Source organism: Pleurodeles waltl, chromosome 9 (assembly GCF_031143425.1).
Source record: "Pleurodeles waltl isolate 20211129_DDA chromosome 9, aPleWal1.hap1.20221129, whole genome shotgun sequence".
Taxonomy (NCBI): domain Eukaryota; kingdom Metazoa; phylum Chordata; class Amphibia; order Caudata; family Salamandridae; genus Pleurodeles; species Pleurodeles waltl.
Window position 1 is genome coordinate 901,875,832 of NC_090448.1, and position 15,852 is coordinate 901,891,683.

A 15,852-nucleotide genomic window follows, 5' to 3' on the forward strand; every position below is an offset into this window, starting at 1 on the left:
CAGCAGGAGAACCACGCAGAGGGCTGTGCGTCACAGGAAGGAGTGCTTGGGGCTGGAGCTACAAGCAGCCTGAAGATCCCTTGGAGGAGATGCAAACAAGCCTTGGCAGCTGCAAGGGATGCGGTGCATACGGGTACTGTCCTGCGTGTAAGGGCAAGGGCTTACCTCTACCAAAGTTGGAAAGCAGGCAGAGAGGACCAAGAGGACTACTCTGGACCATCACCCGTGATGCAGGATCCACACAGCTCAAGAAGAGAGGAGAGGGGATCCACGCAGCCTGTCGTTGTTGCAGTAGGTGCCGGCAGATGCAGGGGAGTGACTCCTTCACTCCAAAGGAGATTCCTTCTTCCTTCTCGTGCAGACTGAAGACTTGCCACCCTCAGAGGATGCACAGCCGGGGAAATGTTACAGTACCTGGAAGGTGGCGTGAAAACAATGTTGCAGGAAGAGTCTTCGTCATGGATGCAGATTGTCGGTTCCTGGAGGGTCCAGTTGTGGATCCGGTGGCTAGAGGTCCAAGTAAGGTTGCAGAGGAGTCCTGTTGGAATTTTGCAAGCCGTATCTGAGGACCCACCCAAAGGAGAAACCCTAAGTAGCCCTGGAAGGGGGATTGGTCACCCAGCCAGGTGACCATCTATCAGGAGGGAGCTCTGACGTCACCTGACTGGCCTGGGCACTCAGATGCTCCCAGAAGTCCCTGCCAACCTTGGATTCAAGATGGCAGAACCCAGGGAGCATCTGGAGGAGCTCTGGGCACCACACCTGGGGTGGTGATGGACAGGGGAGTGGTCGCTCCCCTATGCATTGTCCAGTTTCGCACCAGAGCATGGACTGGAGGTCCCTGGACCGGTGTAGACTGGTTTATGCATGGAGGGCACCAAATGTGCCCTTCAAAGCATACCAGTGGCTTGGGGAGGCTACACCTTCCAAGCCTTGTACCACCTATTTCCAAAGGGAGAGAGTGTTACCCCTCCCCCAAAGGAAATCCTTTGTTCTGCCTTCCTGGGTTTGAGCTGTTCAAGCAGAAGGAGGGCAGAAACCTGTCTGAAGGGTGGCAGCAGCTTGGGCTTCCTGGAAAACCCTGGTAGACTAGTATGAGCAGTGCTTGGGGGGTGGGGGCTCTAAGGAGCCCCCCAGAGTGCATGGAATCATACTTCCAATACTGGCAACAGGATAGAGGTATGATTCCGACATGTTTGATACCGAACATGCCTAGGATCATTACGATTATGTAGCTGGACATAGGTAGTGACGTATGGCCAGTACACGCATAAAATGTCGTCCCCACACTCACGAAGTCCAGGAAAATAGCGCTGGAATTCGTGGGGGCACCTGTGCTAGTGCTGGGGTCCCTTGCACACAGGTATGTGCAACCTGCCCTCTGAGCTAGGAGGGCTTGCCATAGGGGTGACTTATAGTGACCTGGTGCAGTGACCTATGGTGAAAAAAGATGCATGCACCCTTTCACGCAGGCTGCAATGGCAGGCCTGCATAACGCTTTGCATGGGCTCCCCACGGGTGACACAATACATGCTTCAGCCTACAGGGATCCCCTGGTATCCCAATGCCCTGGGTACGTGTGTACCATATGCTAGGGACTTACATGGGGGCACCAGTATGCCAAATGTGCGGTGAAAATGGTACAAGTTACCAAGTTAAAATGGAGATAGCATAATCTCTGGGGTCCTGGTTAGCAGGATCCCGGTGAACACAGTCAAACACACTGACAACAGGCAGAAAATGGGGGTAGGCATGCCAAGAAAGCAGGGTACTTTCCTACAATAGGAGCCCCTCTGCTGAGATTGGACCACGTCCCTAGCAGGACATCGGTGAGGGCCTCATTAAAGGGCAAAAGGGGTTTGGAGGAGGAAGTCCCAGGCTGAAGCACCTCTGTCAGGATGTTAGTCTGTTAGTCTTGACTGCCACAGAAGGCAGCTAGAGGCTCAGGACCTTGGCTGCTCTTCTCACCACCATGGAGTAGGACGCTCCCTCCTCCGTAGCCACTGTAAGGGAAGAAAGCATGCCAGTGTCAGGAGAAGTGTCCAGGCCACTGGTTTCACGCAGGTCTGTATGCCAGTCCATAGGGTCCTATAGCTCGTATTCTAAAGGGTCCAGTAACCAAAGGAGCAACACTCCTGCCGAAGTCCAATTCAGTGTCATGCGACATCGGTCTGGCTCAGTGTCGGAGTCGATAATGAGGATGTGACCGACGCAGATCGTAGGCACGGATGGCGCCGGAACCGCCGTCAGGGAAGATCAGGATGGCATTCCCAATGTTGGTTCGGATCCGGGAACGAACCCCTAGGGGCCCTCCGGAGCAGAGGCCGAAGGCACTGCTGCATAACCCAAGAGGGCTCCTGACGATTCTGCTGGACCTGAAGGCACTTTGGTGGAGTTAGACTGCCCAAATATGAGACGCATGGCCTTGAACAACTCACAAAGTTGGGCAGTGGTGGCTCCGGCTCCTGGAAACTCAGGGAGGCGCAGAGTCAACCCAGAAGCAGGCTCTGACGCCGAAGGCCTATAGTGATGCCGCTCCTTTTCCCGTTTCGCGTCAGCCAACCGACGGGGTGAAGTCAAAGAACGCTCGCTCTTTTTTGACTTATTCTTGTGCTTACCCGATCGTCCAGAGGAGTTTGAATGGGACAAGGAAAAGTTTGGGAAGGAAGGGTTGGAGGGGGGCCGGGAATCTGTGACCATTCTCACAACCTTCCTCTTGACCGAAAACAGGGGAAACGCTGAGCCTTCAACATCATTCTGGCGCACACAACGCCAACGAAGGACGCTGAGCCAACCAACGCCACCTAACAGCACGCAGGGGACCTGCTTGAGAAAAAATCTCCAGATACAGACTGACGTCTGGGGAAAATTCAACTGTAAGACATCTGCAACTAGAAGTCTCTATCAGATTAAATGTGTTATTAGTGTTTCATATAATCCTAGTTCTCCATCTTGGAGCTCTTCACTGGATTTATTAACAACGAACATTTCAGCCTACTTGTTGGATCCTTCAGAAGACAGCCTTTGTTTTCAAAACATAATACACCTTTCTGAAGCCACTTTTTTAAACAACATATAAACCCTTAAAAAGCACAGTAGCCTTTTAATTCTCCTACTACCTATTCTTTAAACTGGAAAAAAAACCAATTGGCAAACAGCTATTTCCATAAATGCATCATGTAGGAAATCCAAATTTTCTTCATGGTCACCTTGGATATGTTGCCTTTTGCTGCACCCTATACTCTGTGCACTTTATCCTTGCTAAACAGTAGTAAAGTGCCTGTGCTCCCCCTTTAAATATGGTTGGATTGGCAAACTCGTAATTGGTATATTTCATTTACATGTAAGACCCTAGTTTATGCTACAAGTGTCCCCGGGGACTAGAAGTTAAGTGCTACTTGTGGACTGAAGTACCCACTGTACAATCTGCTACAGTAAAAGTATAAACTTGGCTTCAGGTCTATACAGTGTAGCTCGCAAACTTTAATTCAACTTGTCAAATGAAAGCCTTTTTGCATGTAAAACATTCCTTTAAAATATGAATTGTTCACCCCTATTTCCTTCTAGTCCACACGGCAGTGTGTATGACATTTAAAAGTAGGACATATAGATATTTACTGTTAACATCTAGCTTAAGTGACAAGTAGCCAAAAGCCATCTGCACTGTTGAAAGGCTGGTTGGCCGATGGTGAAAACCAGAACAAAATGTTAATTATATTTTAGTAGAAAGGCATTAGCTACCAACGCCTTAACGTAATGTATCTCAGGAATGGGGCTATATAGAAAAAACAACTAAACTTCAACTATTTTTAATAGTTAATTAAAATATATCTAAACAACAAAGTCAGATTTCTATTAAATATTAAGGAAAAGTAACTTTTAGAAAGTTACATTTTACCTGTCTGACCGTCTTGGAGTCTAATTTATATTTGCTCTCAAAAATCCATCAGCCACTGATTAGAACTGAAATTGATGTGAAACTCCTAAGAGCAAAAAGGAGGCTGACCTGAATGGGCAACATCGAAGTCATCTATTTTGCAGGGTGAGGACTATAAGCAACCTTTTTGATATTACGCGTCACATCTTGCTTGAGGGTCAAAAGCAGCTTAACAGGTCTGCTGTGTTTACACAGAACACTTTGGGACACATTTGAAACAACATTGTGTCTACTAGGATTGCTGAGAAACCTAGTTTTGTTCTACCAGACTTCTGTCTTTGAGTTTATTGTGGGTAGAGAGGCCGTCCAAGTTATAAAGACTGGGTGTGCACCATCTGAAAAAACACCAAACTCCCTACAGCAAAATAAGAGGGCTTTGCCTGGGGTGGGTCTGGAACAGCACCGCATTTAGCCTGCACTGCATTAGTTTCCACCTTTAATTAATGTCATTTTGTTTTTCTGAGAGAAGAAACAGTGAAACCTTTTCTACATCACTCTCACTGTAACCTTGAACATCAACATTTTTATAAGATTTTAAGTCAGATTACCATCCAGAACCGAAGTGACCTAACTCATTACGCAATTTCAGAGTTCCTTGATGTGCAGGATTTGGGAGGAGGGGAAACAGTCTCAGTCTCTACAGCACTGTTTAGTTAATTTGAATGCTTTGCCACTGCTAATTTTAAATCACTCCCTAACTCCCTAGTCCATGTACCTTTGCACAATCTGGAATCCGACTGCTTCCACAAGGATCATTTATTTTTTAGGCAAGCTTCCTTCACCCAGCCTCATTTATCAAGCAGACAAGTTCAGGCAGGTCCAAAAAGGTACTCAAAGACTCAGCTGATCCATGTAAGAACATCAATTTGAAGAACCCGGCACAGTTTGCTTTTCTCAGTACATGCCTTGCTGACGTACGGTATATGTCTGGTAATTGGGTTCAATTAAGCAAACATGTTGTGCACATAATATGCAAGACAGGACAAAAGGGTTATTCACAAAGAAATACCAGTTACACGCCTCGTCATTTTTTCCAACTCAAATTTACAAGCCACTGAAGGGGAGAATTTCATCCACCAAGTCATTGTCCCACTAATCTGATCTAGTACTGTATTAAAGTTATAATAGATGTTTTCTTAGGGTTACAAGTTCTAATGCCCATGTATGTGAAAGAATCCAGGGTTCACTTTAACAACACCTGACATTAAGCAATCTGATGCAATGTGATCAGTGGTAAAGGCTTCAGATTTCATTCAGTTAATCTTAAGGCTGGATATTTCAATCAACATGGTCATCAAGTCAAGGACAATCATATCTGTATAGGTTAAATGAGGTTAAACATAAATCCCCATCATAATATTAATAATTATTCTTCTTGGTCTTTTTTACACGCCCCCCTCAATTTTACTAAGTGAAATATCTATCCAAGTGATTTTATAGCTAGCACTAAAAGGAACAGGACATGCAATAACTCTAGCTGACAATAAATTGTAATTCAAAATGTACCATATGACAGAAACAACATCTCAAAGTATAAGAAGCTCCTATTTGGAATACAAACCATATGAGATAAAATCTCATTATAATATGAGCCGCTGTAAATGCCAACTTGTGGCACATATTTTCTAACTGTGTGCAACACTGTGGTATCCAACACCTTAATGGACATTGTACGGCATGTCCGTGCTGTATACAAGTCAAACCAAGACAGTCCTTCCACTTATCCAGTCATGGCTGGATAAGTGTACAGTAAGCACAGAAGCCAAATGAAGGATTAGCCAAATGTCAGGTTCATAACATTCCTCTAGAAGATGTTTGTACACACTTAAAACTGACAGGTATGTATATTTGGGCTATGACAAAATTTACTGGGTACTGAACAACATTTATAAATATTTGTATGCTTAACACGAAAGAAAAATGTATGAATGTTTTTTATTTCATTTTACACAGTTACGAGTCTAAATATCAGATTACCCTGCCACAAAATGTGAAAATTGTACGGATTCACTTCAAATTACTACAATAAATCAGTCTTACCAGAGTTGACAAGGAACACAGTTCGTTTGCCATGCTGGTTGAAGTCTCCTCGGATCTGGTAGGACAGCTCTTTTGTGAGTAGTACAGCAATGAATGTTTTCCCCGAACCAGCATTTAAGCAAACTATTGTGTTACGATCCAGTGCCGCTTCAAGCAGTTCGACCTGTGGAATGAATCAGATGTTTGATTGGTGCTGCGTCCCAGACAAAAGAAACATTAGCAAGTTCCTGTGCCTAAGCAATAGCGAGACGTTTTTGCTTCAGCAGGACTGTATCTTCCGTACCAGGAACATACCCTAGATACTTCACACTATGTGTCTGTGCATTAAGCTTGTCCTGTGTGTCTGCTTACACACTCTGTTTGTAACCAATACACATGAAAACACAGAATGGTATAAACCATATATGCAGAGGCACAGAATGTAACGTCATCTATTACTATTGTTGGGAGTCTTAGTTTCTTGAGTCATAGCTTCAATCCAGAAGTTAAAGGGATGCTACAGTGTCAGAAGTGACCATGTAAATCTGAAAAACAGCTGTTATAGTTTACTGAGATAATTATAACTTGTGCTAGTGGCATGAACTGCTTATGACCTCAAATATTACATCACTCGTGATATGTTAAATGATATCACTGATGACATCTCAAATTACATCATTGATGGCATCACTGATGATGACATACAATTGTTGCAAGACTGTTCTAGAGGTTTTGCGGACTTAAAGTAATTTAGCATTTTACACTTGTGGACAAATTTCTACTCGCCTTTATGGGATTACCCTCCTAAAGTCTTCATATGATATGCAATTTTTCAGGACATTGAAAGATATACATTTGCCACTGTAGAGACATCTACTGTCAGGTCCTTGGTATTTTAGTAAAATACCCTGCACACATTCCTGAGATGGGCATATTGGCATACAACCTTAGAGCCATGCTTACAACACCAATATGAGGTAAATCACTACTAAGTGGCAGAACCTAGTATTTTAAACTATTCAATAATGTACAATGCCTCAAAATCTTTAATGAAGTTATCGAAATAAACATACATAGCTTTTAGAATGTGTCTATACAACTGTACTACAACTATTTAACATAGACAGATGCCTAGATATCCACTAGTGGTTAATGAATTATCAGCAGCAGCTTTAGCCTCTCTCACAGATTTTTTACAAATGGCTGTGGTTTTAAGCCACAGCCTACGTCTAAACATATCTCTGCAACCAACATCAGGTGTGTTCAGCCTTCATCTTTGCTTAACATGGAGAATTTCCTCCACCTCAATCTTTAGTGATTTGTAATGGTGCACCATATAAAACTTTCAACATGCACAATTACAGTTGTCCCTAGGGCTTACACTATTTCCATGCTATTTGCCCACATATCTACACGCAGCAACTCTATGCCGTATATGACTGTGGTGTTCTCACTGATGTAATCTATGAGATAATTTAAGATGCCATGAGTGATGTAATATGTGAAGTCATAAGCAGCTTTTGGCCGGGTGCAAGTTACAGTTAGCTCAGTAAACCATACCTGGTTACTTTCATAGGTGTTTTTTTGTTTTGTATGTTAGTTTTTACCTTTTGTTGTGTATATATATTTTTGCCATTTTTAAAAGTAGGGAGCTGTTGAGCATCTAAGAAGATAGGTATGCTGACTAAACAGTTGTGGAAAGGGGATGCTGTATTTGTGCATGCATCATATTAGTAAAGAAAATATCCTCACATTTCTAACTCTCTAGTTTCATGTCTGCATTAATATTTCAATGTTCATTTACTTTGGCCTGCTCTTCATCATCTCCTATTTGGAACAAAATGCATGCCATACAGGAGTGTCTCACTTTTATCTTGAATATAAAATGTTGGAGCTCTAGTTTTTCATTAGCACTCTATGGTGACTCTGCAGTTGTTTACTAGGGAGTAAACTGACAGACTGCTCCTGGATTTGGAGATACATGTTTGACTGAGCATGTTAGAATGCTTTACTGAAATGGATGTGGAAGATATTTGAAAACTTATAGCAATTGCGACCTCATTTTAGCTGTCTAGAGTGTTAGACATTTTCTGTGACAAAAGAAGCTGCTCATTTTTATCATTTACTGCAGTATCCGGTGTAGGAAATGCTTCCAGTTTTACAGCTTTGATTCCATCAAGATGGCTCCATGTTTTACTTTGAATATCAATAAATACTTTTAATTAAAAAAAACATAGGGCTCTTTCTGCATGCAACGGAAGATTTGGGAGAAAGAATGGACAGATATTAACGCATCTGGTGGTAACTTTAATAGAAAAGAGGTATGAGTCCCTGTAAGAACTGTATTCCAGTATAGTGTTATCCATGGCTCTCACGAAGAGGAATGTTAACTCTATTATCACCTTGGCTAAATTAAGAGCCTACTGGAATGCAGTTTGCAAGGTTATCATTTTAACTTTTCAATATGCAATGTTTCATTAGGATTGCAAGCCACGAGTTAACTTTAAATCTATAAATGGAGGTGGTCAACTAACACAGGAATACAAGTAGAGAAGCCCACCACAATCCATATTGATTTTTAACATCTTTCTGTAATTATAGCCACTTTTTATTAGAATAAATTAATGTAGGTATGATGGGATTTGTCAGGACCATAAAAATAAATAAATAAGAATACTCAAACAAATTTGCATTTCTATTTGAAAACGCAGTGGCGAGGTCCTAAACAGAGGAATATTTTACTCATTTTCAATAAACAATTGGTCAGTCTTTAGAAATCAGACAGCTAAGATCAGAGACTGAGAAATGGTTAACTCCCACAGCACACCCAGCCCCTCTCAGAAGAAATGAGACCGGGAAATCTGGCAAAACTTATGGAGGTTCCAGACCAAAATCTTGTTGGACTTCTTGGGAGCCACTGGAATTCTCAAATATTACCTTCTCTTTCAGAAAATGTTAAACAGTATTAGACTTAGTGGCTGTGCAGGAAAGGCTTCCAACTCATCAGAAACATTTCCCAAATGGTTAACAGAACTTGGCAAACACATCAGACATAAAGATAGCATTTTGCCGCCAAGGATATAAGCAACTGCCTCCCATATTCAAGAATGTGTAACTTGGGTATTTCACCATTTCTTTACTTATATCTCCTCTTCTAGAGAACTTAAATTGGCATCACATAACACTAAAAATCTGACATACTGACTGTGCGATGTATAACAAAAGAAGCGTGTTCATTTTTGCAAACATGAAAACAGCATGCAATAAAATCCGGTTTTAACTACAAAGAGATAAAATGACAAATTAGGAAAGCAAGTTACTAAACTGAAAACATGTTTACTTCCAATAGTAACCCAGTTGTACCTGATATTTTCTTGGTGTATAAATGTCATCATGAATAGCTTCTTGTTGCCATGGTAATCCAAAAAAAGGACCCAATGGTGAGGAAGCTGGGGTCATGAGCTGCAATCCTGCCATGCTGGTGGATTTTAAAACGGTTATCGTTCATTCATCTAGGGTTTCCTTCATTGCCACTTCTGTTTATCACTGTAAAGGAGAATCCAAACATATGTGCATTATGGGTCAAAGAATTGTTTTTTTTAAGTGTTAACGTATTTGGCTTTCACTTTTAGTATGTGCAGTGAAAGGTATCTTGTAACAGGTATATTTAACTTAAAACACATTTTTCACTAGTTAAGAAGTCATCAAATAAAGTTATTTTTTCCCCACATACAACAAACACCAAGTTGATACTGTGAAACATCGATCCTATAACCACAATGTCCCACTCTGGGGAGACAATTTTCAAATTGTACTTTCCTTGTCATCATGTATTTGCTGAGAAGTGGAAAGCTATGAACAAGGTTTCCGTGTCATGGTATTTATATCTTGATGATTCCTATAATACATTTACTTATAGATAACATTTCAGAATTTTCCATTACTTATTTTTTTAATTCCCTGAGAAAATAAATTGTAATTATTCAAAAAAGGATGGCCTTATAGCTTTGCCAAAAAACTAAGTGGACGCACAGGATTTAAAAATACTTTTTTGTTAAACATATCATGCTGCTGTCAGGGTCTCCAGGGCACACAGTCACTGCAGCCCCTGATCTCTTTGACAGAAACTTAAGGGTTCCTGGTGAAAGGCGCTCAAGATGTTAAGCCAACAATAGAAAGTTGTCCTCACCAAAGCCTCCTTAACTCCGAGAAGTTGTGAATGTGCATCCTTGGCTTAAGTCAAGGGACGTGCATGGAGCAGGTCTAGGTACAGTACAAAACAAGTATTACAGCAGCAATAAAGTATGAATGTCATATTTCTTTCTGAAGGTCTTGCCATATGGCTGAAGCAGAGTCTTTATATTTAGCTGGTGATACCGGGGCGGTTTGTAGGTGCCATCCATTACCCACAAAATTTATTACCGTAAAGAAAAGAAAGGGCTCTGTAATGAGCTTCGGATTAAAAACGGACCATAGTCAGGGTTATTTACAGTTATGTCACTGCTACAGAAAAATAAAATGTATTCCAACCTTCAGACATATAGTAGAAAGACTAAAATGCATCATCACTCAAAGTCCAGAATTTTTGTAAATTTATAGCATGTTCTCACAATAAGTAAAGTTTGCAAATATGATATAAACATAATACATCCTGCTAAATTATTATGTACACAAGTAATTATTGTTGGGAGTCAAGATGCCTCATCAACCTTTAAGGCACATTGAAATACAAGATCTCAAATGTATCATTCCTCATAAAATAAATGTTATGTTCAAATGATCGTCTGCATTCGATAATTAGATAGATGGCAAATGCATCAAAGCTATTTTGTTTCAACCAAATTGAAAGGTCCAAGTCAAATGTTCATCTAACACAATTCCTTGAAATCAGGGTCACTTGAATTATTCTTCATGACCAAATTCTGTGGAAGGGTTGACTAAATTATTCCAGTATTCTAGGCAAAAGTGGTAAGTCAAATAAAGTATGCAGCTGAAATGTGGGGCCTGGCCAGTGTGTGGCTAAAATCAGACACCATGAAAGGACACTCTGGAAAACACTGCTCATGCTCTCAACAAGCTTTCCCATATTTGCATTTGAATCAGTTGCTAAATTCAGCCCCAGCCTAGATAGATGCTAGATGTCACCACTAAAATACAAACTGAAACGCTAGAGATCGGTCATAAATAAACTAGTCGACAAATATGAAAGGAACGCTTAGTCGTGCTGGCAATCAGCAGGAAGGAAGCGGTTCCACTATGCCAAAAGGACATGCACTATGTATTACAAGCCGTAATAGGCATGGCAGTGTCCCGATGGCAGGTGAATGCGAATGGTTGGGGTTAGCGTGTGTGTGCGATGCGGAAGGGGGAGGGAATGGGTCTATGTGGTGTGTGGGGGGGAATGAATGGATGCATGCGAGTGAGGGGGTGTGAAGGTGGGTATGCGATGGGGAGTGAATGCACGCATGTCAGTGGTGTTTGTGTATGTATGTCAGTGTGATTGGGTGTGTAGGTCGTGTTTGCGTGGGTGAGTGGGTGTAAGGAAATGCCTCCTTGGCATGGTTACCCCATGACTTTTTGCCTTTACTGATGCTATGTTTTGAATTGAAAGTGTGCTGAGGCCTGCTAACCAGGCCCCAGCACCAGTGTTCTTTCCCTAACCTGTACTTTTGTTTTACACAATTGGCACCCTGGCATCCAGGTAAGTCCCTTGTAACTGGTACCCCTGATACCAAGGGCCCTGATGCCAGGGAAGGTCTCTAAGGTCTGCAGCATATCTTATGCCACCCTGGGGACCCCTCACTCAGCACAGACACACTGCTTGCCAGCTTGTGTGTGCTGGTGAGAACAAAACGAGTAAGTCGACATGGCACTCCCCTCAGGGTGCCATGCCAACCTCGCACTGCCTATGCAGTATAGATAAGTCACCCCTCTAGTAGGCCTTACAGCCCTAAGGCAGGGTGCACTATACCATAGGTGAGGGCACCAGTGCATGAGTACTGTGCCCCTACAGTGTCTAAGCCAAACCTTAGACATTGTAAGTGCAGGGTAGCCATAAGAGTATATGGTCTGGGAGTCTGTCAAACACGGACTCCACAGCACCATAATGGCTACACTGAAAACTGGGAAGTTTGGTATCAAACTTCTCAGCACAATAAATGCACACTGATGCCAGTGTACATTTTATTGTAAAATACACCCCAGAGGGCACCTTAGAGGTGCCCCCTGAAACCTTAACCAACTACCCGTGTAGGCTGACTGGTTTTAGCAGCCTGCCACACTCGAGACATGTTGCTGGCCCCATGGGGAGAGTGCCTTTGTCACTCTGAGGCCAGTAACAAAGCCTGCAGTGGGTGGAGATGCTATCACCTCCCCCAGGCAGGAGCTGTAACACCTGGCGGTGAGCCTCAAAGGCTCACCCCCATTGTTCCAGCACCGCAGGGCACTCCAGCTAGTGGAGTTGCACGCCCCCTCCGGCCACGGCCCCACTTTTGGCGGCAAGGCCGGAGGAGATAATGAGAATAACAAGGAGGAGTCACTGGCCAGTCAGGACAGCCCCTAAGGTGTCCTGAGCTGAAGTGACTAACTTTTAGAAATCCTCCAACTTGCAGATGGAGGATTCCCCCAATAGGGATAGGAATGTGACCCCCTCCCCTTGGGAGGAGGCACAAAGAGGGTGTACCCACCCTCAGGGCTAGTAGCCATTGGCTACTAACCCCCCAGACCTTAACACGCCCTTAAATTTAGTATTTAAGGGCTCCCCTGAACCTAAGAATTTAGATTCCTGCAACTTACGAAGAAGAGGACTGCTGACCTGAAAAACCCCTGCACAAAAGAAGAGGACACCAACTGCTTTGGCCCCAGCCCTACCGGCCTGTCTCCCTCCTTCTGAAGAAAACTGCTCCAGCAACGCTTTCCCAAGGACCAGCGACCTCTGAATCCTCAGAGGACTGCCCTGCTTCCAAAAGACCAAGAAACTCCCGAGGACAGCGGCCCTGTTCAACAAAGACTGCAACTTTGTTTCCAGAGGAGCAGATTTAAAGACCCCTGCAATCCCCGCAAGAAGCGTGAGACTTGCAACACTGCACCCGGCGACCCCGACTCGACTGGTGGAGAAACAACGCTACAGGGAGGACCCCCAGGCGACTCCAAGACTGTGAGTAACCAAAGTTGTCCCCCCTGAGCCCCCTCAGCGACGCCTGCAGAGGGAATCCCGAGGCTCCCCCTGACCGCGACTGCCTGACCCTAAAATCCCGACGGCTGGAAAAGACCCTGCACCCGCAGCCCCCAGCACCTGAAGGATGGGAACTTCAGTGCAGGAGTGACCCCCAGGAGGCCCTCTCCCTTGTCCAGGTGGTGGTTACCCTGAGGAGCCCCCCCCCCCCTTTCCTGCCTGCACCCCTGAAGAGACCCCTTGGTCTCCCATTGAATCCTATTGAGAACCCGACGCTTGTTTGCACACTGCACCCGACTTTCTGTGTGGACTTGTGTCCCCCCCGGTGCCCTACAAAACCCCCCTGGTCTGCCCTCCGAAGACGCGGGTACTTACCTGCTGGCAGAATGGAACCGGGGCACCCCCTTACCTCCATTGAAGCCTATGCGTTTTGGGCACCACTTTGAACTCTGCACCTGACCGGCCCTGAGCTGCTGATGTGGTGACTTTGGGGTTGCTCTGAACCCCCAACGGTGGGCTACCTTGGACCCCAATTTGAACCCCGTAGGTGGTGTACTTACCTGCAAGAACTAACATTACTTTACCTCCCCCAGGAACTGTGAAAATTGCACTGTGTCCACTTTTGAAATAGCTATATGTGTTTTATGTAAAAAGTATATATGCTATTGTGATTATTCAAAGTTCCTACAGTACTTACCTGCAATACCTTTCAAATGAGATATTACATGTAGAATTTGAACCTGTGGTTCTTAAAATAAACTAAGAAAATATATTTTTCTATAACAAAACCTATTGGCCTGGAATTGTCTCTGAGTGTGTGTTCCTCATTTATTGCCTGTGTGTATGTACAACAAATGCTTAACACTACTCCTTTGATAAGCCTACTGCTCGACCACACTACCACAAAATAGAGCATTAGTATTATCTCTTTTTTGCCACTATCTTACCTCTAAGGGGAACCCTTGGACTCTGTGCATACTATTCCTTACTTTGAAATAGTGCATACAGAGCCAACTTCCTACAGTGGGGGTGTGTTAGTGTGTAGTAGTGTGAGAGTGCATGCATGCAGGTAGGTATGTGGAAGTGTGTGCGAGTGTATCCTGGAGACAGGAATGTTTATTCCTGTCACCACAATGCAAGACTGCCAGCTTTTTCTGGCAGTGTGACCACCAGAAAAATGCTGGTGGTCTCCAGTATCGTAATACCGCTAGCGGTATTACGACCACACCGTGCCTAAGGTGCTCACCTTCAGCCAAACTCGTAATTTGGCAATAAGACCGCCACCGCAGCCCTGGCGGTCTTCGGGCCGCCAGGATCGTAATGAGGGCCTTAGTAATCAGCACAGCACATACATATACAAAGGTCTTGAAAATAAACCACCACTTTTCGGCCTTGCAACAAAAAAAACTCTATCGAGCAAACCTGAGACCAATTCCAACAGTGCCAGCAATTGCAAAAGCAATACAAACACCTCCAGCAATAAAGAAAACTGAATGCCACAAATAACGTTGCTTTGTAGGGATGTGGTATGTAACCCCTCATTATACTCAAAATACCTGATGAGTAGATCAAGCTCCAAAGACAGGAGGTTCTTATGGTCAGACTGGTAAGGAGAGGAGCCTTCTTCCCTCTGCTAGGAACGCTCCTAAGGAATCTGACCCTCAATGACAGACACGTTTGTGGCCATAAAGAAGACCCCCACCACTTCACCCTGAAATGTCCACTAAATTACGAAAGCAGGGGTAAGACGATCTTGCAAGTACTGACCAAAAATAAGCTAAAAACAAACTAATGTTGCACTTTCTCTGCAACATATCCAAAGCAACAACAAAACTGATGGGTTATGTCCTGGCAAGGAGCTGGTCAAAATGAGGCAAAGCAGATGTCACAGCAAAGACGCAGACTGATTAGAAAGAACTCAGAGAAGTATATAGAAATGAAATTAACGGCCCTGAGGCACCTCAGAGCCCAACACTGCCTATATTTTAACAGCAATAGTTGCCCCGAAAGATACTCAACGGCTTTAACTTTTAAATGTATTTTTTTCTTTCTAATATTTTTTCTTTGGTTTGTAAAGATGTGTTTAAGTGTGTGAAAGCCAATAAACTAGTTAAGCTGGGAATGACACTTCTGAAAATAACTTCAGCCTGCCCCTGAAAGGAGTGGTATGATTTAGGGGCCTCACCTGGGATGGGGGAGGGGGAGTGGGTGTGGGGGGGGGGGGGGGGGGGGGGGGGTTTGGGGGGGATTTGAAGGAGTGATAAAAGAAAGTTGCCTGCCTGTTACACCAATTCTCTGTCTTGGGTAGCTTCAGTAAACTCATAAACAATCAATATATGAGTATATGTGTAGAATTCCCGAAAAATGTTTTTAAAGACAGAAAAATAACCCTTTCACTATATTAAAACATTTGGAAAGCAAACAGAAAAATGAAAAAGTGTTTTAAAAGGACAAGGAGTAGCACAGCTGTGCAAACATTTGCTATTTTCTCCTCTAAAAAAATAATTAAAACAAAGTCATCTGTTCATGGATATGAAATACTACACTGTCCCTGCATAGCAGCCAAGAATACAACAGTGGCAGCAGGGTGGCCTTTCAGTCCAGTTTGATGGTCTACTGAAGGGCATACAATCTAAAAACTAAAGCTCCCCTTTCGCTTTCATCGGATCCAACAGAGGAAAGATAAATTTGTTTGAGATATTTAACAGTCAGCATCAAAAGC

At 43.5% G+C, this 15,852-nt stretch overlaps 1 protein-coding gene across 3 annotated transcripts in view; it reads right to left on the bottom strand.

Annotated features, from left to right (window-relative positions):
• DICER1 (dicer 1, ribonuclease III) overlaps window positions 1-15,852 on the bottom strand; it is an 848,581-nt gene that overhangs the window by 776,275 nt on the left and 56,454 nt on the right. For all 3 annotated transcript variants that reach the window (XM_069208246.1, XM_069208245.1, XM_069208247.1), the window contains 2 exons: window positions 9,320-9,502; window positions 5,978-6,140 (listed from right to left, as the gene is read on the bottom strand). In XM_069208246.1, coding sequence (XP_069064347.1) covers window positions 5,978-6,140; window positions 9,320-9,433 — 277 coding nt within the window. In that variant the 5' untranslated portion in view covers window positions 9,434-9,502. The remainder of the gene's footprint in view (window positions 1-5,977; window positions 6,141-9,319; window positions 9,503-15,852) is intronic.